The 25,725-nt window shown below is 41.2% G+C and overlaps 1 protein-coding gene and 1 pseudogene across 1 annotated transcript in view; one reads left to right on the top strand and one right to left on the bottom strand.

Moving 5' to 3' along the window:
• Positions 1–25,725, bottom strand: part of LOC149460091 (uncharacterized) — a 370,510-nt gene that overhangs the window by 173,018 nt on the left and 171,767 nt on the right. The window contains 5 exon segments of the mRNA XM_089680163.1: positions 3,520–3,777; positions 14,271–14,522; positions 19,141–19,389; positions 19,722–19,973; positions 20,451–20,705. Of these exon segments, the coding sequence (XP_089536289.1) occupies positions 3,520–3,777; positions 14,271–14,522; positions 19,141–19,389; positions 19,722–19,973; positions 20,451–20,705 (1,266 nt within the window).
• Positions 23,876–24,037, top strand: LOC149460092 (U2 spliceosomal RNA; annotated as a pseudogene).

Raw genomic sequence — 25,725 nt, 5'->3', positions numbered from 1 at the left:
AAGTCACTGCTGACACAGAGTTATAACAAACCCTACAAAGGCTTATCACTATACTTACTGGTAGTAATAGTCACTTGTGAAGAACCCCCTGGAGTACCCTGTCCATTTAGAGCATTGATTACAATTGTGTATTGGTTTCCAGGTGTCAGTCCTTGAACAGGCCATGACTGTGATTCTGTTTGGTTTGCATAGGTATTTCCTGTAACTTGAATTTGATAGTAGCTGTGATTGCCATCTGGAGGGAGCCAACGTATATCAACAGAGTTGGTTGTTACATTTTCCGTAAGCACTTGCTGGACTGGTCCAGGACCTGTAATCAGAAGACAGCAAGTAAATAAAATGATTTTGATGCATACCCTAAAAAAATACAGCATATTCAAAGAAAGGGCAGTCACTTTTTCTGCACCTGTACCAATTGGTGATACTGTAATGTGCAGATATATTTTAAAAACAACATTCTATATCAGTGTTTCTCAACATTTTTCAGTCAAGGCACCCTTTAAAATTGTGGACAGTCCCGAGGCACCCTTTATAATTTTGGACAGTCTTGAGGCACCCCATTCTGATATGAGGTGCCTCAAGACTGTCCATAATTTTAAAAGGGCACCCCATTCTAAAATGTGAAAAACTATTCTAATAGTGTAGGACATGTAGGACACCCAATATTAGAGGTGATTTATTCTTCCAAAGCAAATACACTTTTGCACACTGGTACTGAGTGTTTCTTTTCTCTCTCGGTTTTCTCCATCACTGAGCTAATGTGACCCCGGCACTGATGAAGAGGGGCAGGGGAGGGTCAAACTAGGATGCTGTGCAGGCAACTGACATCCTCCTTATCAACTGAGGTAGTTTGAGCAGCGACAAAGTCCCTGCGGGTTATGTCGAGGGGGAGGAGGGATGAGGGGGTAGCTGTGTGAGAGGGGACGGGTTGAGAGGGTGTGTGAGTTGCGGCAATGTCCTTGCGAATTGTGTCAATCTTGTTTTTGAAGTGATTGGTAATCTCAAGGGCGGTGAGTGAGGTGCTGGGTGGAGGTGGGGTGGAGAGTGTGGAGAGTTGAAGGTGGAGAAGAATCGGCGAGGATTGGAGGAGAAGGCCTTGATGAGGGTCAGGAAGTAGGCTTGTTTGGCTGCGTGGAGGGAGGAGGTGTAGGTGAGGAAGGCAGATTTGTAGCGGGTGAAGGCTTGTTGGGATTTTGTTTTGCGCCATAGTCGCTCCAGGGCACGACTGTGTCGTTTGAGGGTTTTGGTGTGATCAGTCTGCCAGGGCTGGAGCGGTCGGGGTCTGATGTTGCGTGTGGTTAAAGGCGCTAGTGAGTCAAGGGCTGTTGACAGCACGTTGTTGTAGGCAGTCATGGCCAAGTCGGGGCAGGACAGGGGGAGGATGCGGTCATGGAGTTAATCAGCTGCAGAGTGGAGGGGGGCAGGGTTAAGGTTGCGGAGGTTTCAGCTGGTAGTAGTGTGACATTTGGAGGGGTAGGCATTGGAGGACGAGGAGATAGAGAAGGTAATCAGGTTGTGGTCAGAGAGAGGGAAGGGGGTGTTAGTGAGGTTGTGGGGAGCGCAGCCGTTGGAGAAGACAAGATCAAGAATATTACCGTTGGAGTGGGTGGTGGATTGTATGCACTGTGCATGTGCAAAGGAGGAGGTTAAGTGGAGGAGATGGGATGTGTCCGGGTTGTCGAGGTTGACAGGGATGTTGAAGTCCAAAAGGATGATGGTGGGTAGCTCAGAGGAGAGGAAGAAGGGTAGCCAGGAGGAAACGTCATCCAGGAAGTGGGGTATGGATATGCGTTACTGGCAGGATCACCAAGTAAAAATAAAGGAAGTATAGCCTGAAAGTCATGCTTTCATATCTGTATCATTTAAAGTTGCAAGAAAAAGTAGGTGAACCCCTTGGGATTACGTGGAGTTTTGCATGAATTGGGCATAAAATGTGCTCTGAACATCATCTAAGTCACAACAATAGAAGAACACAGTCTGCTGAACATATTACTACACAAACATTAGATGTTGCCATGGTTTAATTGCACATAACATGTAAACATTCACAGTGCAGGGAAGAAAAAGTATGTGAGGCCCTAGCTTAATGACTTCTCCCAGAGCTAATTGGAGCCAGGAGTGAGCCAACCTTGACTCCAATCAGTGTGATGATATTGGATGTGTTGCTGACAGCTGTCCTGCCCTTAAAAAACACACACCTGTTTTGGGTTTACTGGTTTCAAGAAGCACTGTCTGATGTGAACCATGCCTCGCAGAAAAGAACTCTCAGAAGACCTACGATCAAGAATTGTTGACTTGCATGAAGATGGAAAGGGTTACAAAAGTATCTCCAAAAGCCTTGATGTTCATGTGTCCACGGTAAGACAGACTGTCTACAAATGGAGAAAGTTTAGCACTGTTGTTACTCTCCCTAGGTGTGGTCGTCCTGTAAAAATGACTGCAAGAGCACAGCGCAGAATGCTGCATGAGGTAAAGAAGAATCCCAGAGTGTCAGCTAAAGACCTACAGAAATCTCTGGCAAATGCTAACATTTTTGTTGACACATCTACAATAAGGAAAACATTAAACAAGAATGGAGTACATGGGAGGACACCACGGAGGAAGCCATTGCTGTCCAAAAAGAATATTGCAGCACGTTTGAAGTTTGCAAAAAAACACCTGGATGTGCCACAGCACTACTGGCAAAATATACTGTGGACAGATGAAACCAAGATTGAGTTGTTTGGGAAGAACACAAAACACTATGTGTGGAGAAAAAAAGGCACAGCACACCAACATCAAAACCTCATCCCCACTGTAAAACATGGCGGACGGAGCATCATGGTTTGGGGCTGCTTTGCTGCCTAAGGGCCTGGACGGATTGTTGTCATTGATGTGAAAATGAATTCCAGAGTTTATCAAGACATTTTGCAGGAAAACGTACGACCATCTGTCCGCCAACTGAAGCTCCGCAGAGGATGGGTGATGCAACAGGACAATGACCCAAAGCATACAAGTAATTCAACAAAACAATGGCTGCAACAGCACAGAATACGCCTTCTGGAGTGACCCAGTCAGAGTCCTGACCTAAACCCGATTGAAATGCTGTGGCATGACCTTAAGAGAGCGATTCACACCAGACATACCAAGAATATTGCTACACTGAAACAGTTTTGTGAAGAGGAGTGGTCCAAAATTACTCCAGATCGTTGTGCAGGTCTGATCTGCAACTACAGGAAACGTTTGGTTGAGGTTATTGCTGCCAAAGGAGGGTCAACCAGTTATTAAGTCCAAAGGTTCACATACTTTTTCCTCCCTGCACTGTGAGTGTTTACATATTATGTGCAATTAAACCATGGCAACATCTAATGTTTGTGTATTATTATGTTCAGCAGACTGTGTTCTTCTATTGTTGTGACTTAGATGACGTTCAGAGCACGTTATGCCCAATTCATGCAAAACTCCACGTAATCCCAAGAGGTTCAAGAGGTTCACATACTTTTTCTTGCAACTGTATATCCTATGTCAGTAAACACTTACTTGTATAACCTGCAACCAATACACTTTTTCCTCTTACAGTATCCAAACCAGCCAAAGCTGAGACTGTGAAAATGTAGTAAGTTCCAGGGGTCAAATCATTGACTGTAAAAGTGTTCAGGTTGGTGGTTTGATTGTAGGTATCATTTTGTTGGATATTAATGAGATATGAACTAATGCTTCCATCTGGAGGCTGCCAGCTCAGGGTTACAGAAGTGTCCGTGCTGTTGAATATTGTCAGGTTCTTTACGGTTTCTGGTTCTGAAAAAAAAAATGTAAAAGTAACATCAGTTACTTTTAAGGATATAATTTCATGGCATGTTCTCAATAAAACTAATGGCGATCATTTTTATTACACAGAAGAAAGAGAAACATAAAAAAGCTCAGTTAAAGCCACCTTCATCCAAAGTTGATATTTTGGAATTTTGGTGGAATGATTCATGCATGGTAATGCCTAGGTGTGTGCAGTGTCTGTGTCTGTCACCAGTCGGATGATGGTTTCATGTTTCCCTGATACATTCTTTTTTTTTTCAATCCAAACAACTTTTATTGTCCAGAAAATGGAAAAGTGGAGCAGTGCTTACAGAATCTACAATAACCTATAAGTACAATCAGACTTATACGTAGGATTACAACTTGGATTCTGTGACATACATAAGACCAGAAACATTGACCAAACAGAACAGAAAATATAAGGATCCATGGCCACCTTGACAATAGATAACTTTTTCCTTTTCTCTTCCCTTTCTTATATTAAAAAAGGGAAAAAACAAAGCCATAAACGAATAATTAGTAATTAATAACTGATTCACCTGACACATCATAAAAAGAACTATGGGTATATACAAACACCCCCGGGAGGAGAAATGGAGTTGTCTGCCATATTATTATTATTATTATTATTATTATACAGCATTTATAAAGCTCTAACAGTTCGCTCAGCGCTGTAAGCCATATAATAAAATGTCACACCTGTAAGAGCCGATCTACTAATAATTGGGAGGGGGCAAGCCCAAGTACATCTAGCCAGCCCTGGCACACCAACTGAAATTTGTGATAGGAATTGCGATGTTGGTATGTGAGCTTTTCCCGTGGGAGTTGCGAGTTGACATAATCTATCCATTGCTTTCTAGTCAGTGGGGCCGATGACATCCAATGCCTTGCAATTAACTTCCTAGCCAGATATAGAAGCCTAGATACCATAATATACACTCCGAGTTGTAACAGTTACTGGTCCAGAGCACCCAGCAGACAATGTAAGAGATCCTGGGGAACAGTATACTGTGATACTAGGGAAATGAGCTGGGGGACCTCACTCCAATATCTATGTAGCTTTGGGCATCGCCAAAGCATGTGAATGAAATCACCCTGCTGGCCCTACACCTCAGACAGTCAGGTGAGTCTCGCCTACCCCACCGGTATAATTGCACAGGGGTCCTATACAACCGATGGAGAATAAATAATTGCGACAATTTATGGGAGGGAGAGAGAGAAATCATCGGTACAGATTCCAGGGCAGCATCCCAGGCGTCTTCAGCAATCTCCCCAATATCCTGGGTCCACTGCACCCTACCACGGAGACTAGCATGATCCTGCACAGTGGCCAACAACTGGGAATAGATTTGAGAAATCATGCCCTTCTTATGTGTTGCCTGAGTAATGTCTTTAAGGAAGGTTGAGTCTGTTAATGTGAGATTGGAGAGTAAAGATTGGGCCTGCACCTTGTGACATAACTGAAGGTACCAATAGAATTGCGTACGAGTAAATGCAAATTACATTGGCAATTGTGAAAACGACTTTAGGACCTCCCCTGAATACAACTGAGCTACAAATTTCAAGCCATGCTCCCTCCATCCGTGAAAACCCTCCAACTTAACTAATTCTACATAATGCTTGTTATTTCATAATGGGGTGCAAGGAAGTTACCCTGCGACATGAAAAGATGCTCTCACCACACCCCACACTCACCTTAGCCAAGATGAAAGAGAGCTGAGATTGGTGGGAACGGGAAGGGAAATCACGCCCATAATAGGATCTGCAGTATCAAGTAAGTCCCAACCAACGAGATGCTGCAATTGAGCCAACAGAAAATATATTCTAGGCTCAGGAACCGCCAGCCCCCCTGAATCCTTACCATATTGTAACGTGAACAATTTTACATTAGCCGTCTGTTTCTTCCAAATGAGACACCTAAACTGGGTTTCTATACTATGAAACCATTTTCTAGGAATCCATACAGGAAAATTATGGAATATATAGAGAAGTTGTGGGGCCCAAATCATTTTAATTAGATTGACCCTGCCCATAACCGAAAGAGAAAGCTTAAAAATCAGTAAAAATCAAACTCATCTAAATGTAAAATACACTAATGTCTTCATATAAAATTATTAATAGAGCTCTACTAGATGCTGGTGCATTTCCTCAATCTCTCCTCCCTGATCAATAACTCAGACTGTACATTGTAATTTTTTTTAGCAGTAGGGGCTTTTCTGTTTCATACAACATCTGTGGACACAGCTAGTAACATAAAACCTGTTTCTGCAATCAGATATCTACAGTGCACGATCGGAAAAACATTTTAATCTAGCAAGTAAATGTTGACTCTGACGAAGTCTGAACAAAGATGGAACCAGTTTCTGGGGAGAATAGAATAAAAAGACATTGTTAACCTTTTCTCAACACTGTAAATCATATATGCAGTCGCATTTGAGTCCATGTTAGTTTGAGGTCCTGTGCTGGGAACCAATCACAACCACCATGTGTCCAGGAAGTCGCTTTGTCCATGAGTAGTAAAGCCTAACCTAACAAGCTGCCAGAAGGTGATTGGAAGGGGATAGGCAGACTACCATGATCTTCTTACATATTACTTAACTTGCTTGCAATTTCAGATCATGCCTTGTGGGTACAGTTGCCAGTCGATTATAGTTACCAGTTACTTGGATGCAGTTACTTGGTTATATTTACTAGTATTTTATCCTGACCAAAGTGGGTACTCTTACAGTACAGGATGTAAGTCACTGCTGACACAGAGTTATAACAAACCCTACAAAGGCTTATCACTATACTTACTGGTAGTAATAGTCACTTGTGAAGAACCCCCTGGAGTACCCTGTCCATTTAGAGCATTGATTACAATTGTGTATTGGTTTCCAGGTGTCAGTCCTTGAACAGGCCATGATTGTGATTCTGTTTGGTTTGCATAGGTATTTCCTGTAACTTGAATTTGATAGTAGCTGTGATTGCCATCTGGAGGGAGCCAACGTATATCAACAGAGTTGGTTGTTACATTTTCCGTAAGCACTTGCTGGACTGGTCCAGGACCTGTAATCAGAAGAAAGCAAGTAAATAAAATGATTTTGATGCATACCCTAAAAAATACAGCATATTCAAAGGAAGGAAATAGCTGACTAAACCCAGCTCAAAGATATAGAGGTGGTAGTGGTATTTCTATTATGGGGTTCCTCACTGATCCAGGTGCTGCAAGGCAATGCAAAAAAGATTATTCAACATTGGACATGCATTGTGCTTGATTCAATCAGTCCAAACAAATCTGTGCAGTAATGATAGTATTGTAGCTGCTTAAAGTTGTTGTTCAAACTGCTGTTGTGTGTTCTGAGCAGTAAGACTCCACTCACATATGATGGACATCCTGCTCACATGCATCCTTATAGAGGCTACAAGACCACAGTTTTGCCAAACTGAAGTCATTACAGGTCAACATGACCACATTCAGTTATCAAAAGGTTTTATTGAAATCAGTAAGCAAACATCAGTGATTTTCCACAGAGCACCTAAATGTATTTCACATATAATGTTCGTGAGTGTACATTTTCATGCAAAATATACAAATCGAAATGCACATCTGTCCAAATGGGTGTGGCGGTGATAAATAGCAAGATATAGCATTTCCATCTAGCACTCCAAAACAGTTTCAGACTCATGGGTCATGAAACAAAAGGTTTATTCTGAAAGGGCAGTCACTTTTTCTGCACCTGTATCAATTGGTGATACTGTAATGTGCAGATATATTTTAAATACAACATTCTATATCAGTGTTTCTCAACCTTTTTTCAGTCAAGGCACCCTTTAAAATTGTGGACAGTCCCGAGGCACCCTTTATAATTTTGGACAGTCTTGAGGCACCCCATTCTGATATGAGGTGCCTCAAGACTGTCCATAATTTTAAAAGGGCACCCCATTCTAAAATGTGAAAAACTATTCTAATAGTGTAGGACATGTAGGACACCCAATATTAGAGGTGATTTATTCTTCCAAAGCAAATACACTTTTGCACACTGGTACTGAGTGTTTCTTTTCTCCCTCGGTTTTCTCCATCACTGAGCTAATGTGACCCCGGCACTGATGAAGAGGGGCAGGGGAGGGTCAAACTAGGATGCTGTGCAGGCAACTGACATCCTCCTTATCAACTGATGATGTAATTGGATGTCAGGACACTGGTGGCTAGAAGGACGTAATGGTGCACAATGAAAACCTGTGGCTTTGTGTAACTAAAAGGCAGACTTGTTCCACCCGCTGGCTTGTATACAAGTTTTGTGCAATTTGTAGACATATTGCCAAGGCATCCCTGAAGAAACCTCAAGGCACCCCAGGGTGCCTGGGCACCCTGTTTGAGAAAGGCTGTTATATATTGTATTTCACAGAGATGCATTTAAATATGTACTGTGAATTATTTTAATACTATAAATGTTATAATCTTTCCCAGCTATTTTCTGTGAACTTAAAAAACCCTCCCTCTATGAGAAGAGATAAGAAAAGGAGGAGGTGTTATAAGTCCAAAGCAAGAGAGCAGCTTAGGGTGACAACACTGCTCCGGGTAAAGGGTAACTGTATGGACCATATGCGTTACTGGCAGGATCACCAGGTAAAAATAAAGGAAGTATAGCCTGAAAGTCATGCAGCCAACCCATGGTTGGTAAGCTGCAATGTATTACATTTTTGTTTTTTTATGTTAAGATATGTTTTAAATGTGTCTCAAAAGCATTGTATTGTGAACTATTTATTTGGTTGCACAATGCACTTATAATATATATATATATATATATATATATTTATATATATATATATATATATATATATATATACAGTATCTCACAGAAGTGAGAATACCCCTCACATTTCTGTAAATATTTTATTATATCTTTTCATGTGATGACACTGAAGAAATGACACTTTGCTACAATGTAAAGTAGTGAGCATACAGCTTGTAGAACAAAAGTGAGTACACCCTAAGGGAAAATGTCCAAATTGGGCCCAAAGTGTCAATATCTTGTTTGGCCACCATTATTTTCCAGCACTGCCTTAACCCTCTTGGGCATGGAGTTCGCCAGAGCTTCACAGGTTGCCACTGGAGTCCTCTTCCACTCCTCCATGATGAAATCACAGAGCTGGTGGATGTTAGAGACCTTGCACTCCTCCACCTTCCATTTGAGGATGCCCCACAGATGCTCACTAGGGTTTAGGTCTGGAGACATACTTGGCCAGTCCATCACCTTTACCCTCAGCTTCTTTAGCAAGGCAGTGGTCATCTTTGAGGTGTGTTTGGAGTTGTTATCATGTTGGGATACTGCCCTGCGGCTCAGTCTCTGAAGGGAGAGGATCATGCTCTGCTTCAGTATGTCACAGTACATGTTGGCATTCATGGCTCCCTCAATAAACTGTAGCTCCCCAGTGCCAGCACTCATGCAGCCCCAGACCATGACGCTCCCACCACCATGCTTGACTATAGGCAAGACACACTTGTCTTTGTACTCCTCACCTGGTTGCCGCCACACACGCTTGACACCATCTGAACCAAATAAGTTTATCTTGGTCTCATCAGACCACAGGACATAGGTCCAGTAATCCATATCCTTGGTCTGCTTGTCTTCAGCAAACTGTTTGCGGGCTTTCTTGTGCATCAGAAGAGGCTTCCTTCTGGGACGACAGCCACGCAGACCAATTTGATGCAGTGTGCTGAGTATGGTCTGAGCACTGACAGGCTGACACCCCACCCCTTCAACCTCTGCAGCAATGCTGGCAGCACTCATATGTCTATTTCTTAAAGACAACCTCTGGATATGACACTGAGCACGTGCACTCAACCTCTTTGGTCGACGCCTGTTCTGAGTGGAACCTGCCCTGTTAAACCGCTGTATGGTCTTGGCCACCGTGCTGCAGCTCAGTTTCAGGGTCTTGACAATTTTCTTATAGCCCAGACCATCTTTATGTAGAGCAAGAATTATTTTTTTCAGATACTCAGAGTTCTTTGCCATGAGGTGCCATGTTGAACTTCCAGTGACCAGTATGAAAGAGTGAGAGTGATAATACCAAATTTAACACACCTGCTCCCCATTCACACCTGAGACCTTGTAACACTAACTATTCACATAACACCGGGGAGGGAAATGGCTAATTGGGCACAATTTGGACATTTTCCCTTAGCAGTGTACTCACTTTTGTTGCCAGCGGTTTAGACATTAATGGCTGTGTGTTGAGTTATTTTGAGGGGAGAGAAATTTACACTGTCATACAAGCTGTACACTCACTACTTTACATTGTAACAAAGTGACATTTCTTCAGTGTTGTCACATGAAAAGATATAATAAAATATTTACAAAACTGTGAGAGGTGTACTCACTTCTGTGAGATTACTATATATATATATATATATATATATATATATATATATATACAGTGGGAATATACTTATTTAATCCCCTGCAGATTTTGTAAGTTTGCCCACTTACAAAGAAATGAAGGGTCTATACTTTTTATGATACCGTGTTTCCCCAAAAATAAGACAGTGTCCTATATTTATTTTTCCTCAAGAAAACACACTATGGCTTATTTTCAGAGGATGTCTTATTTTTATTAAGTATGGTATGTGTGGTAAGTATGGGGAGCAGCAGCTGGTGTTTGTGGGGGATGAGAGAGACCCACAGACTGTTGATGGTCAGTGCTAGGGAGCAGCAGCTTTACTGGTGTTTGTTGGGGGTGAGAGAGACCCACAGACTGTTGCTGGTTGGTGCTGGGGGAGAGAGAACCACAGTGCTGAGTAAAACAGCAGGCACAGCTTTACTTCTTCCCCAAGGACACACAATACTGTACCTAAAGCAGAGAACTGAGGAGACTTTTACTTTCACTTTCTAGTCTTCACTGTCTCCCTCTATAAATCAACTTGCAGCATGCACAGAATGACAGAATGACCAGGAGTCAACTTTTTTGGTGGGGCTGCCCGTAACCTCTCCATTCACCTCTGAGATAGCAGCTGTCACAATGGGGGAGATGAAAAGGGCTGCCCGTCCATCACTATGTCTTATATTGGGGGGGGTATGGCTTATATTGCGCAAATGCTTAGAATTCCTGCTATGGCTTATTTTATGGGTATGTCTTATTTTCGGGGAAACATGGTAGGTGTATTTTAAATGCTATATATCAACCAAAAATGCATTGAAAAACACATAATACAAACGTTATAAATTGAAATGCAGTTCAGTGAGTAAAATAAGTATTTGATCCCCTACCAACCAACAATAAATCTGGCTCCCACAGACTGGTTATGCGCTCAAGTGGTACACAGATTAGTCCTGTTAATTTAAAAAGGTACTCCAAATGACAAATCGGTATGTGTATAACACCTGCCCACAGAACCTCTTTCTTCCATTCAAACCTCCTCACCACCATGGGCAAGACCAAAGAGCTGTCAAAGAACGTTAAGGACAAGATTGTAGACCTGCACAAGGCTGGAATGGGCTACAAGACCATCAGCAAGAAGCTTAGTGAGAAGGAGACAAATGTGGGAGCGATTATTTGCAGATAGCAGAAATACAAAATAACCATCAATTGCCCTCAATCTGGAGCTCCATGCAAAATTTTGCCTCATGGGGTAAGGATGATCATGAAGAGGGATTAGTCCATAACTACAAGGGAGGAGCTTGTGAATGATCTCAAGGCAGTTGGTACCGCAGTCACCAAACAAACTATTGGTAACACAATACGTCATCAAAGATTGAAATCCTGCAGCAGCCGCAAGGTCCCCCTCCTCAAGAAGACACATGTACAGGCCCGTCTAATGTTTGACAATGAACATCTAATGATTCAGAGAAGGATTGGGAGAAAGTGCTGTGGTCAGGTGAGATTAAAATTGAGCTCTTTTGCACTAACTCAATTCACTGTGCTTGGAAAAAGAAAAAAGCTGACTATGACCCTAAGTATGGAATCCCTACAGTCAAGCATGAAGGTGGAAACACTATGCTTTGGGGCTGTTTCTCTGCTAAAGGCACAGGCCGACTTTGCCGCATTGAGGGGCCAATGTATTGTAAAATCTTGGATGCAAACCTTGTTCCCTCAGCCAGAACACTGAAGATGGGTCGTCGATGGGTCTTCCAGCAAGACAATGGCCCAAAACATACCACCACAGCAACAAAGGAGTGTTTCCGCGGTGGTATAAAAAATAAATATATATACAATATATATATATATATATATACTGTATATATATATGTGTAATTATTGTATATAAATCAATCCTATCTGTATCATTTATATTCTATATCAGCAGACACTTACTTGTATAGCCTGTAACAAATATACTTTTTCCTCTTACAGTATCCAAACCAGCCAAAGCTGAGACTGTGAAAATGTAGTAAGTCCCAGGGGTCAAATCGTTGACCGTAAAAGTGTTCAGGTTGGTGGTTTGATTGTAGGTTTCATTTTGTTGGATATTAATTAGATATGAACTAATGCTTCCATCTGGAGGCTGCCAGCTCAGGGTTACAGAAGTGTCCGTGGTGCTGAGTATTGTCAGGTGCTTTACTGTTTCTGGTTCTGAAAAAAAAAAATCAAAGTACCATTAGTTACTTTCAAGGTCATCATTGCATGATATGTTCTCAATAAAACCGTTAATGATTGTTTTTATTACAAAAGAGAAACACAAAAAGCCCAGTTAAAGCAACCTTCATCCAAAGTTGATATTTTGAAACTTTGGTGGACTGATTAATGCACTGGAATGCCTAGTTGTTTGCAACTTCTGTGCCTGTCACCACCTGATGTTTCCCTATTTCCCTGATACATTCTCAATAATGTAAAAAAAACTAATAAAAAAATGTAAAATAACTAATTAAATGCAAACTTCCTTGTTAGGGGCACCTCCATTATAGTTCAGGCTACTATAGGGACATCTTACCACTGGAATCAATAGGTGATACAAGAAGACTAAGGTTGATTTAACTACAGGCAAAACTTTTTTCTTTAGTTCTGGAATTAGTGGAGAGGAATTATAACCCCTGTTAAGTCTTTATTTCTGTATGTGCCCCCATTAGGGAGATTCACCCATCTATTTGTCCTATATACTTGTATCATCAAAAGTGAAAGTAAAAGTAAAAGAAAATCCCAAATTTAGGTCTGTCCCCAGAGCAAGAAAAAAGGGTAAATCTTCCAATGGGGGCACTAGTTACAGTAACCCAAGGGACACAACCAGGAGTTCCCTCACTTTAGAGGGATTTCCTCTCATTTCCTGTTTTGGCTATGGGAGGGCATGTGAAGGGAAATCTCCCCTATAAGACACAAATAATACATGTCAAGGGTAATAACCCTCTCTTGCTCTATCCAAAATTAACAAAAACAGATTTTGTCTTTAGTTTTACTTTAAATTTGATTTTGTCAAGTTCTAATATTTGTATAGGACTGGCTTGAAACAAAAGTCAATCCTGGCCCAGAATCTTGGCACATCTATCTGTAAGCTTGGTAATAACTACTGTGTGACATAACTGAATTGCTTGACAGTTTTCACATTGCCTACTGTATCATAAAACAACGCTGCTAGAAAAAGCAACAACTTTTTCTTACTTTTCTACCTCAGCCCTTGGTCTGGTGCCTTTCTAAAGAACCAGACTGTTTCTCTTGCTAAGGTTATGCCAATTAAAAGTAAAATGCACTAAAGTCTTTGTATAAAAGTATTACTAGAGCTCTATTAGATACTGGTACATTTCCTCAATCTCCCCTCCCCCAGCAATCACTCTACAGACTGTACATTGTCATTTTTGTTAGCAGTAGAGGGCTTTTCTGTTTCATACAAAATCTGTGAACACAGCTAGTAACATAAAACCTGCTTCTGAAGAACAGATATCTACAGGATTGGGCAAACATTTTAGTCTAGCAAGAAAATGTTGGCTCTGGATGAAGTCTGAACAAAGATGGTACCAGTCTTCTGGGGAGAATGGAATATAAAGACACTGTCAACCTCTTCTCCTCACTGTAATGACATATGTGTCCATGCTGGTTTGAGGTTCTTTGCTGAGAGTGTGCTCCATCACACTGACTAGCTCTCTGCCAGGGTTTGTGATCAAGAGCCAGCATGATGGGCTTCCAATCATTTGGCCGCTGTTAGAACCAATCACAATGATGTCCAATCATGTGCCCAGGAAGCTGTTCTGCCTACTGGCAGTAAAGCCCACTTAATGGGCTGCCAGGAGTCAATGGGAAGGGACTAAGCAGATATGATATCTTTACATATTACTTATATTGCTTGCATATAATATAAACAATATTTCTAATGTTAGGTCCAATTTCAGATCCTACCTTGTAGGTTACAGTTTCCAAACAATTATAGTTACCAGTGCTTGGTTACAGTTACCAGTTACTTGGTTATATTTACTAGTATTTTATCCTGACCACAGTGTGTGATCTTACAGGATGTAAGTCACTGCTGACACAAAGTTATAACAAACCCTACAAAGGCTTATCACTATACTTACTGGTAGTAATAGTCACTTGTGAAGGATCTCCTGGAGTTCCCTGTCCATTTACAGCATTGATTACAATTGTGTATTGGTTTCCAGGTGTCAGTCCTTGAACAGACCATGACTGTGATTCTGTTCGGTTTGCATAGGTATTTCCTGTAACTTGAATCTGATAGTAGCTGTGATTGCCATCTGGAGGGAGCCAACTTATATCAACAGAGCTGGTTGTTACATTGTCTGGAAGCACTTGCTTGACTGGTCCAGGTTCTATAATTAGAAAAAAAGAAAATGATTTTGTTGCTTCCCCTAAACAAATACAGCACATTCAAAGGAAGGAAATAGCTGACAAATCAGTACAATAAATATTAACATTGTAGACCCGTCAGCTGTCAAAACTCAAAGATTTTAATAATTTCTATTTAAATCTCTTATTCTGTAGCAGAAGAAGATATTTATTTGTGAACTTCTATTATATAACTAATTAATTTCTATGATATTTGCAGAATCATGCTAAAAAAAACCCACAATATTGCCATCAGATCATTACAGTTTGGTTGGGAGATGTTTGCATATATATGTACTGTATACTTTGATATCCATGAAGACACCTCCTGGCTGAACAATTTTGGGGAAAGAATGAAGCAAGAAGGAACAAGGGTGCCTTAGGCTCCATTCACACCAATGCGTTTTTTTAGTGCTTTTTGCAGAAACGCACTACAGTCCATTTAACATGGTTTCCTATGGAACATGTTCACATCCTGCTTTTTTGAGCTGCTGCATTTTTGGAAAGGGTCAGTGTAACAAGCGTGCACACAGTGAAGGATGCAGCCTCCATTTTGTTAAGAATCTCCATTTTCTCTCCTCATTCTTTCCCCCCTTCCTCTCTGAGAGGCACAGTGACATATGGATGTGTGTGTGTGCGTTAAAAGTGTCACAGGCAGAGCACAGCAGGGAACCCCAGAGCTATAAAACATTTCTGAGCAAAATGCCGGGTTGTCTAGCAGAGCTGTACCATATAACACCTCGTAAAAAGATAATGCAGCCTTCCCAGGAGTTCAAAAGACATTCCAAGGAAGCACACCAGATAACCTTTTTAAAAATCAATTTTTCCCCTATGTCTCATATCTTGGAATATGAGAGACTTACATAAAAACCAGGCATATCGTCAGATTGGCCAAGAGGAGGTGAACAGTTTGATAGGTCACTCGTCTTGTCTCGAATACATAGGAAAGCCAAAAAGTAGATCTCGTGAACCGTTCAGTGTATAATTTCATATTTCATATCTAATCAATCCTCAGACGTGTCTGCATAATAATCTACCCGCGGGTGAAGTGTCACTTGTGCATAGGAAAAGTTATGAGCGAAAATATGAACTAGACAAGATTTTGGCTCTAGTTTAGGTCTACGCCCAGACCTCCACACCCTAAACGGGGTATTGGTCCTTGACTTCAGAGACACTCACTGCTGGGGAACTACAAATTGGGCTGTCAGGCCTAAGAGAGTTAAGTTGAAGAATTCTCCCATTGGCCATCAAAACAGAGGGAGATCAAAGCACCCTTCTGCTCTGAAACTTGATCTGCTAACCCAGGACTTTGGCAAGTACTTTAACCCCTTAACCTCCTTTCTATTATCTCTTTGCTGTGCTGTTGTTCTCTGTATATTTATATATATATTGGTTACATCTTTATTCTGTAAATATTTTATTGCACCCCCGTTTGACTTTTCAGTAATAAATCTTTCCTTCTGAAAGTGTTGAACTGTTTCTATAGCTCTTAATTGCAATTTATGAATTCCTGCCTCTAAAGAGAACGCTACTGTGTTTGTTTAACCCTCTATATAACCGGCCTGGGGTGACCGTTTTATACAGACGATTACCTCAACCATTATAGTGTTATTGCAGATATTGCCGAGTTTCCTCTTTCTCTGTACAAAAAGGAGGTGGTGGCAGTGTGAAGGGTTAATTGCGTAATTAACCTGACCCAGTAACAATCGCTCAGGCTGCCGGTACATCGATTGTGGTCCATTAGCTGGAAAATTGTTGTGCAGGGTGTGGCTGGGTGTGGCATTGTTACGCACGTGACATCGCGGCTTCAGATTGGCCAGTCCTTCAGTCACGAGTTTGGTGAGAAGGTCAGGGTTCTGACGCCGCGTCCGCCACATAATGGTGACAGCGATCGTGGGATCGTCACATATTGGTGGCAGTGATTCCGCGTTCGTCACAATCAGGGACTTCTTTTAAACGCAAAAACAGCATTTTTGCTACAATAGAGTTCAATGGAGAAGCTGCTGAAATGCATGGTAGTACATTTTTGCTGCTTTTTGTATTTTGTGTTTCGCATTTCTATTCTGCCCAGCAACAAAAAAAATTCCACTTAAGCAAAAAAAAATAGCTAAACAAAATGCAAACACGGTAAAAACGCGCTAAAAACACATCAAAAACGCACATAGAAAAATACTAAATTAACTGCAAAAGAGCACTGCAAAACAAACAAAAAAGCAAATTGCATAGGTGTGAATGGAGTCTTACATACCATTAAAATGACAAACCTGTAACCCGATTGGTTGCTTTGAGTTACATTAAAGGATAAGTTCACCTTTTAAAAAAAAAGAATAAATGCACATTTTTTTGCAAGTAAAAAAATGTACATTTATTATGTTTTGTTTCTGGAAATTCTAAAGCATTGCACCAGCGATCAGCAGATTGCTGGTGCCATGCAGGTCTCCCTCTAACCTGTCACAGTATCTGCTTGCTCCTACATCCCGTACAGTGAAAGCAGATAATTATTTACAGAAAGGCTCAATGAGCTACATAGACTGTGGAGCGACATGGTAGTTCATTGACAGCCACAAAGGATTCTGGAACTTGTAGTTTTCCCATTTACAAAATACTGTGAATGAATGATGTGCCCGGGTGGGTGGAGCTCCACACGCCATGTTTTTTTTTAATTGTGACAGCTAACAGAGAGGAGAGGATCCCCCACTAGCTGGCAGAGCGAGGATGGAGGGGGGCAGGGGGCTGGTCTGATCGTAATATATGGGTGTAACGTGTAACATGTTATGAAAGGTGAACTTATCCTTTAATGATAAGCAAACTGATTCCTGTGTTGGATGTTGACCACAGATCACCACTTTACTCTGCCAGTCACCTCTACTCAGCGAACTGGAAAAGGGTCATTTGGACTCTCTATTAGTCCACTTCCTCATTAAATACCCTTCAGCAGGTCTTCCTCCAACTGAAAGTCAGGAATTTAATATACCAATAGGTGAGCACCTTTCTATGACAATATATCTTCACAATGTAAATGTCGAAATTTATAGTTTACAGTCCACTTACTGAGGATGGGTAGGATCTTCTATTCTGTCTGTGGGAGGAGAACTTATGCTCCAAATCTATTGGAAGAGGACTGATATAGGAGGACCACTTTACCAATCGTCTTAGATCAAGCAATCCAAGACAGATAAGCCAACCAATTAACTGGATCACAGGTTTAGATTTGATGGTGAAGCAAATCTGTGAGAATTTACTATTACTAGTTTTTACTGCTATTTTAGAAAAATTACCATTGCTCTTTGAAGTAGAAAGAGTAATGCAAGGTAAAAACAATGAATGGTGTTAGCAATAATATATTCATGGACCAAAACTGCAGTCAATGTTGAAAACTTATGTAATCAAAACGTGCAGCACTGAAAATGCAATCCAATAGTACTGTTACTTTAAATAGTGCAAATTATTCATAAAGTGCAAAGTTCATATATATTGTGTGATTATTTGGTATAACCATATACGATAAATTAAAAGTCCATACAAGTGTGATATATTGTCCTTAATTATTGATGTATAGTGAAAATCCTGTGCTCAGGTGAAGATACATTCCATGTGACATTTATTCCATTCAGTGAAGTGCAGGGAATATGGTAAAAACGCATTTAAAATACGCAGTATAATATATAAGATGTAATCAGCCAGAGGTCCCCTTTAAGGTGGAATGGGTGTACAGCCTGGAAAGGATCTGCCTCTGGATCCTGGAGCTGCTCTGCAGCTTAGTGACACATGGGACTCTAAATTAATAGCTCAATGTAGAGCCATCTGGGTGGGTATGGCGGCGAATATGTCCAACATTGTTGCAGATGCTCCAGCCTCTGTCACACAATCGGGTTCCAATCTGGAAGATCTTAGACCACCAAGCAGCGGCAGCCCTATGAAGGACCTGTATAGGTGCTTAGGTGGTGCCTGATGGAAAGTAAACTGAACAAAGCTGCCTCGTGAACCGTTTGGAATAAGGAATAAATGTCACATGGAATGTATCTTCACCTGGGCACAGGATTTTCACTTTACATCAATAATTAAGGACAATATATCACACTTATATGGACTTTTAATTTATTGTATATGGTCATACCAAATAATCACATCATATATATATGAACTTTGCACTTTATGAATCATTTGCACTATTTAAAGTAACAGTACTATTGGATACATTGTTGTATTTTCAGCGCTGCACTTTTTGATTACATATGCTATTGAAGGTTTCAGGTTTCCTTTTAGTGCATTTTGCTGCTGTATTGATTTAAGCACTCGCTGATCGTTCTAACACAATGTTGAAAACTTACAAATTTCCCTATATTTAAATCAAAATACACAGAAGACATTACTTTACCACCATTATAGAAAGTACATTGTTTTAAAAAAAACAAACAACTCTTAATCAAGTATCTAGAAAGCTTACATCTGAAAAAGTGTAGTAATTCCTGTTTTATAAAGGTAAAATGGGGAAGTAACTGGCCAAAGTATTAGAAGGTTATTAGAAGGTGTCTTTGTAAAACACTAAAATGAGCCCTATGCACTGACTGAAAATAATGTAACAGGAAAAAGGCTACTTACGTGTGCAGTAAGTGACTGTACCACCATAACCGTACAAGAAACTAGTATCTAGGGATGCAGAGATTGCAAACGTGTAACAGTTTCCAGCTGTCAGATTATAAATCTGTATTTCAGTGGTATTCAAAGTCTTATTTGTGGATGGTCCTCCAATGACAGAGATAATGTAAGTTGCATTCTTCACAGCATATATATCCCAATTCAGCCAGACGGAGATGGAGAAAATGTTGATCTCACTGAAGACATTCGACACTGCAGAAGGAAGGATTATACTGGATAATCAGTGATCAGTTCGGTTCAGTTCTGAGTATTGTAATCTGCAGGTTTTTTTTAAATCACAGCTGCTAAGATTCATTGGATACAATTAGTGAAATTCCTGGAGGGAAGTCCTGCTCACTGGTTTCTATAGCTCTTTCGCATGTGACATCTTGGGACCATATGTAAGTACTAATATTAAACCTTTTGACAATGATGAAAAAAAAAGTAGCGGAAAAACAATATTTGTAATTAACTTCTCCTTTTTTTATTATTTTGTAAAGAATAATGTATGTGTGCAATGATTCAATGTGTCATTTGTTACTCACCTGCTACAGAAATCTTATTGCCTTCCCCTAGTAGACCATCACCTGCAACTGCAGTGACTTTCACTGTGTATGGGTTCCCAATGGTCAGGTTAGTTACAGATGCTGATTCTGTTGTGACATTGAAACTTTGAGCAGGATCTCCAATCACGTCTACTTGATAGTGATTTCGGTTTCCTTCTGGAAGCTGCCAGCTAGCGTATATTGCAGTGCTGTTGATCCTGGACGCTTTCAGATTAATGACAGTGGCAGGTCCTGTAAACATCCATGTTAATTAGATATCTTTAATTCTTCCACATACAAAATGTATTTCTTTTCATAAACTATAATTTTAGCAGTAGTCAAATCTGTTTAAAATAACACAAGGGGCTATCCAAAGCAACAGCATAGCAGAAAAATCTTGCTTTACAGCTCCCTTTATTTAATAGAACAGACCTCTACTATATAAATCATTTCAAAAAGGATGGGTCACTGCTGTGATGGATTTCAGCAAAAATTGGGCATTTTTCAATTGAAGAAGAGTCACCTGGAAAAGAAGGCGTCACAGCTAGGGCCATGAACAAAAATAAGAGCTGGTGTCTGACGGTCCTTTTTGTGTATTTTACCCCGATATTGCTGTAATATCCATTTCCTTTTATACAAAGAGGGATAGCCCTGCTTATTAACACACTTCTCCCTTCCATGTCAATATTTAGAAACATTAATAACCTTATGTTTTATAGATATACTCACGTGTGTACAAAGAAATGGACTCTTGTGTGCCCTCCAAGTCAAAATATTTAGCTGAGATGTGGAAAGTATAACCATTTCCTGGAATCAATTCACTAATTAGAATAAACTCATTATTTGTTGTCAAATAAAATGTGGAATTCTCTGCCATTCTTATCACATAATAGGACCACGTTCCCACCACTGGTTGCTGCCATGTCAAACGCACAGAAGAATTTTCTATCCCATATGGCGTAATACCATAAACCATTCCTGGCCCTGTTGAAACAGATAAAACCGCTTATATAAATGATTACACATGTATGCCAGCATTACAAAACAGAATAAGAAAAATACTATCTACAATGTTGTCAGTATTTTGTTAGAAACATTTGTCAGTTATGAAAAAAAACATTCACTGTTGTAAACAATCTGTGGATTAAAGTGTAACTAAAGGCAAAACTTTTTTTTAGTTTTGGATAGAGTGAAGAGGTACTAGAACATCCATCTGTTTTTTTTATTGCTGACTGTGTTCCGGTTAGAGAAATTCACCCTCTCTATTTGTCCTGTTTACCATTACTGCCAAAAGTAAGAGTAAAAGAAAATCCCAAATTTTGGGTTGACACCAGAGTAGTAATAAAGGGGAAATCTTCCAATGAGGACACTAGTTCTGGTGACACCCTGGGATCCCCTCTCATTTCCTCTCACTTCCCGTGGTGGCTATGGGACCGAAGGTGAAAGGAAATCTCCTCAATGGGACCCAGATGACAAAAAACAATAGGGGTTATTATTATTATTATACAGTATTTATAAAGCGCCAATAGTTCGCTCAGCGCTGTACATTACAAAGGGGGACAGAACATGTGACAGAACAATACCAGTACAATTCAAAACATGAGGGGATCGAAGGCCTTGCTCTTTCGAGCTTACAATCTAGGAGGGAGGGGATGGTGGCACAGGAGGAGATAGCTGTGGGGGATGGAGTGGTAGGAAGAGTGGAGGAGGTCGGCAAGTTAGCAGGGGGTGGGGTAGGCTTCCCTGAAGAGATGGGTTTTCAGGGTGCGCCTAAAGGAGAGGAGAGTAGGTGATAATCTGATGGGTTGGGGCAGGGAGTTCCAGAGGATGGGTGACACCCTGGAGAAGTCCTGGAGGCGGGCATGGGAGGAGGAGACCAGGGAACTAGAGAGAAGGAGGTCTTGTGAGGAGCGGAGAGTGCGTGCTGGGCGGTACTTGGATATTAGGTCAGTGATGTAGTTCGGGGCAGTATGGTGGACAGCTTTGTACGTCAGCGTTAGGATTTTGAATTTGATCCGTTGCGCAATCGGAAGCCAGTGGAGGGATTGGCAGAGGGGGGTGGCGGAGACAGAGCAGTTGGAAAGGTGAATGAGTCTGGCAGCCATATTCAGGATGGACTGAAGCGGGGATAGCCAGCGGCGAGGCAGGCCAGTGAGGAGGGAGTTGCAGTAGTCGAGTCGTGATATGATGAGGGAGTGGATGAGCTGTTTAGTGGTTTCTGGGGTTAGGAACGTGCGTATTTTGGCGATATTGCGGAGGTGGAGTCTGCACGAGTTTGTTAAAGATTGGACTTGAGGTTGAAAGGATAGGTTGGAGTCCAGTATTACACCAAGTACTCTGGCCTGCAGGGCGGGTTTGATGGTAGCGTTGTTGGATGTGACGGAGAAGTCAATGGGGGGTGGTGTCCGGGCTGGGGGGAAGACAAGAAACTCGGTTTTGGAGAGGTTCAATTTAAGGAAGTGGAGCGACATCCAGTCTGATATGTCGCTCAGTAGGTGTGTGATTCGGGCTGAGACCAAGGAGGTGAGGTGGGGGGTTAAAACCCTCCTTTGCTTTATCCAAAATGAAAAAAAAAAGTTTTGTCTTTAGTTCTACTTTAAATTTGATTTTGTGAAGTTCTAATATTTGTATAGGACTGGAGTGAAACATCCGTGGTTCTACTTTAATGTTCCCTATGTTCCTCAGTATGATGTCTGAGTTGCTAAGAGAAAGTTCATCTATATATTCCCAGGAACATGCAGCTGTGTGCGTTCCTAGCTGTGATACAGTGCGCACTTGAGGTATGGGGCAGAAAACAACCCGGCCCGAAGCTCACTGGAGTACAAAGGTATTCAAAGTTCAAGTGAGGTATGAGTTCTGTCATGTTACACATACATTGTTGTATCTTGGCCGTTAATATGTTTGTCCCTACCTCACTCCGCTGCTAGGAGATGCTCTATATAGTTAATCCCATGCTCTTTTCAGTGTGCTTTAGTTCTATTCTGAACACATGTATTCAACTAGAGCTGTTCATATTATAATTTTTTTGCCTGATCTGATGTTCAGCTTTCAAGATCTGCACAAGTTTTCAATTAAAGCTATCCACAATATGGATGATGTGATTTGTGTCGAGTCACTGTCTGGCAACTTTACTGAGACTGTAAGTTACAGCTATGTTATCACAACTGGATCAGTTATAGAGATCACAGTTTCAATGGTTACATTGGGGAGGCAGAACATGTTGGGAGGATGCCCATGCTCATCTCTATTTCTAAATCCCCTCAAATACCAGAACATTTATTTAATTCTGGCCAATGTCTCAGTTCCGCACATTATACTTTTTAGCAGTTGTAGTCTACCCTAACATATTATACATCGTCCTTTTCAGGACAGATAGGGCTTTAATTATTAGAAAATCTAATATTTTTATTTCCTTGGTATTTAATGGGAAGAAATAGTAAAACAAGGGAAGGAACTTACATTGTTCTGTATTTTTTGTACATGCAGTGTTTACATTATTTGCAATCCCCCACCACCATATATTTACCTCAAATTATAATCAACAAAGTTTGCTGATTAAATGATATCACATTACACCCCAGTCACACTGGATGCGAACTGGCATGCAGTCATATCGGTGCGGTTCCAACTTGGTCGGAGCCGCACCGATTTCTAAAGTAGTGCATGCACTACTTTTGGTGCCATCTGCCTAGACATCTGTGTCAGAAGTCTTGCAAATCGCACCTGAAATCGGCATCTCACCCGACTTGGAAATTGTGTGACTTCACTGTAAGTCGCACAACTTCTAAGTCAGGTTTGATGTGACCGAGGTGTTAGTGAGATATTTATGCATGTAAAATAGCAGAATGGTAAAACTCAGTCTAAACATATGTGTTTTACATTGCAATGCAGTAAGGGGAAAAAAAGGTTTGCGTTAATTGTTAGAGTAATAACATGGAATTAAAAAAGACTTGCTATTCAGGAATGTCCAGTGAATCCAGTTTCATTGGCGAGATTCACCTTCACTTTCTTTCTCATAGACACAAGAAAGAAGAGGAAATGTCTCCAAAATAAGAGAAATCCCTGCTTAGATAGTTGTCACAAGAACAAGGGGCTGCGTTCACTAAAGGATACCTCATGAGGTATTTAGGTGAGCTAACACATTTTTCCCAAATATCGCTTCTCGGCCTTTTGGCTAAGATCAAGTGTAGTATCTGTTCTTATCAGTGTCCAGTAGGGGTGCTCCACGGTCATTCTAGCTTTGCGGGGATGACTGGTTGTATAGTACCCCTGCTGGTATCATGGGGGTCCTGATGGTTAATATGGAGGGAACAGAAACCGTGGTGCTCATAGAGAGTTGGGGCCCGGGAGTAATTCCCCTTTGGAATGCCAGAGGGGCCCAGTACCTCCTGATTTGAGTGGATCTACCTCGATCTGGCCAGGGGCCGGGAAGGCAGAAAGTCCGCAAACCAGTGCCCCCTGAGTGGTCGCCTCAGGGGTGCTCTTAGTAGCACTTGGGTGTGGGACCCCAAGCCGTGAAAAGGCACATGGTCACTGAGTTTAAACACTTTTTCTGCACAGCGCCCTTGGGACCAGGCCTTCTGGCTAAGTTCAGGGCAATTTTTGCTACAGGCCTCAGGGCCTGGGCTGTGCACAATTTGGCACGACCACCTTTTTATTTTTTAATTTATTTATCTCCCACGTTTTGTCACTTTCACTCTTATGTGTGTGTTTTATTTCCTCACAGGATGGAGGGTGTGGTCCTCGGGCCTACCCTGACATCTAGGGGGAGGATGTGTGGCCTTTTGGTTCCTTCCTCCCCTGTCCCTAGGGGGTTTTCTCTTCGGGAGAGCCCCCTGACCAAGTACTGTGTGGCTGGCTTCGGCTGGCCACAAGGAATGGTGGTCCGCCAGGCCTTTTGGCTAGGTGGACCAAATGGGAACCTTGTCCCCGTCAGGAGCTTTGTGCCCCGGGAGATCAGGGTAGAGGTCCATCCCCTTCAGGGGAAGGACAAAGCACACCCCTAAGTGCACTTTTTCGTGTGGTGTTTTGCACTTGCACTTTTTTTGTGATTCACTTACGTGTTTTTTTGTTATTCGCAAAAATTTTTCCCAAATATTTAATGAGATAATGAAAATGTCAATTCACTATCCCGTCATCTGTTTTTTACCTCAAAAAGCAAAAACGCTCAGTAAATGCCACATAGCATTGTAAGTAAATTTGCTAAAGGAAATATAGTTAAATAAGTAGTGATCCAGGCATGTTTGGAGTAATGTGAAGTAGTTTCAATTTTTTTGGATCAATTGTCTCTCAACAGTAATGCATAGAAACCTAAATATGGGACAACTGCACTTGCAAAGTGCACAATCAATGTGCCTTTAGTAAATCCACCTCATTACACTTAGTAAAATATTCAGTATCTCACAGAAGTGAGTACACATCTCACATTTTTTAAATATTTTATTCTTTTCATGTGACAACACTGAAGAAATGACACTTTGCTACAATGTAAAGTACTGAGTGTACAGCTTGTATAACAGTGTAAATTTGCTGTCTCCTCAAAATAACTCAACACACAGCCATTAATGTCTGAACCGCTGGTAACAAAAGTGAGTACACCTCTAAGTGAAAATGTCCAAATTGGGCCCAATTAGCCAATTTCCCTCCCTGGAGTCATGTGACTCGTTAGTGTTACAAGGTCTCAAGTGTGATTGGGGATCAGGTGTGTTAAATTTGGTGTTATCGCTCTCACTCTCTCATACTGGTCACTGGAGTTCAACATGGCACCTCATGGCAAAGAACTCTCTGAAGATCTGAAAGAAAGAGTTGCTGTACATAAAGATGGCCTAGGCTATAAGAAGATTGCCAAGACCCTGAAAATGAGCTGCAGCACGATGGTTAAGACCATACAGTGGTTTAACATTACAGGTCCCACTCAGAACAGTTTTATTTCAAATTAAATGAAGCGCCACAAAATACAACAAAAATAAAGTGCAGACTGCACTTCTAGTGGCCGTGCTGGGTT

Source organism: Staurois parvus, unplaced genomic scaffold (genome assembly GCF_062004578.1).
Source record: "Staurois parvus isolate SC_StPar_1 unplaced genomic scaffold, SC_StPar_1.0 ptg000235l, whole genome shotgun sequence".
NCBI classification, from domain to species: domain Eukaryota; kingdom Metazoa; phylum Chordata; class Amphibia; order Anura; family Ranidae; genus Staurois; species Staurois parvus.
Note: the sequence above shows the minus strand (reverse complement) of the source record. Positions and strands in the feature narration are given on the sequence as shown.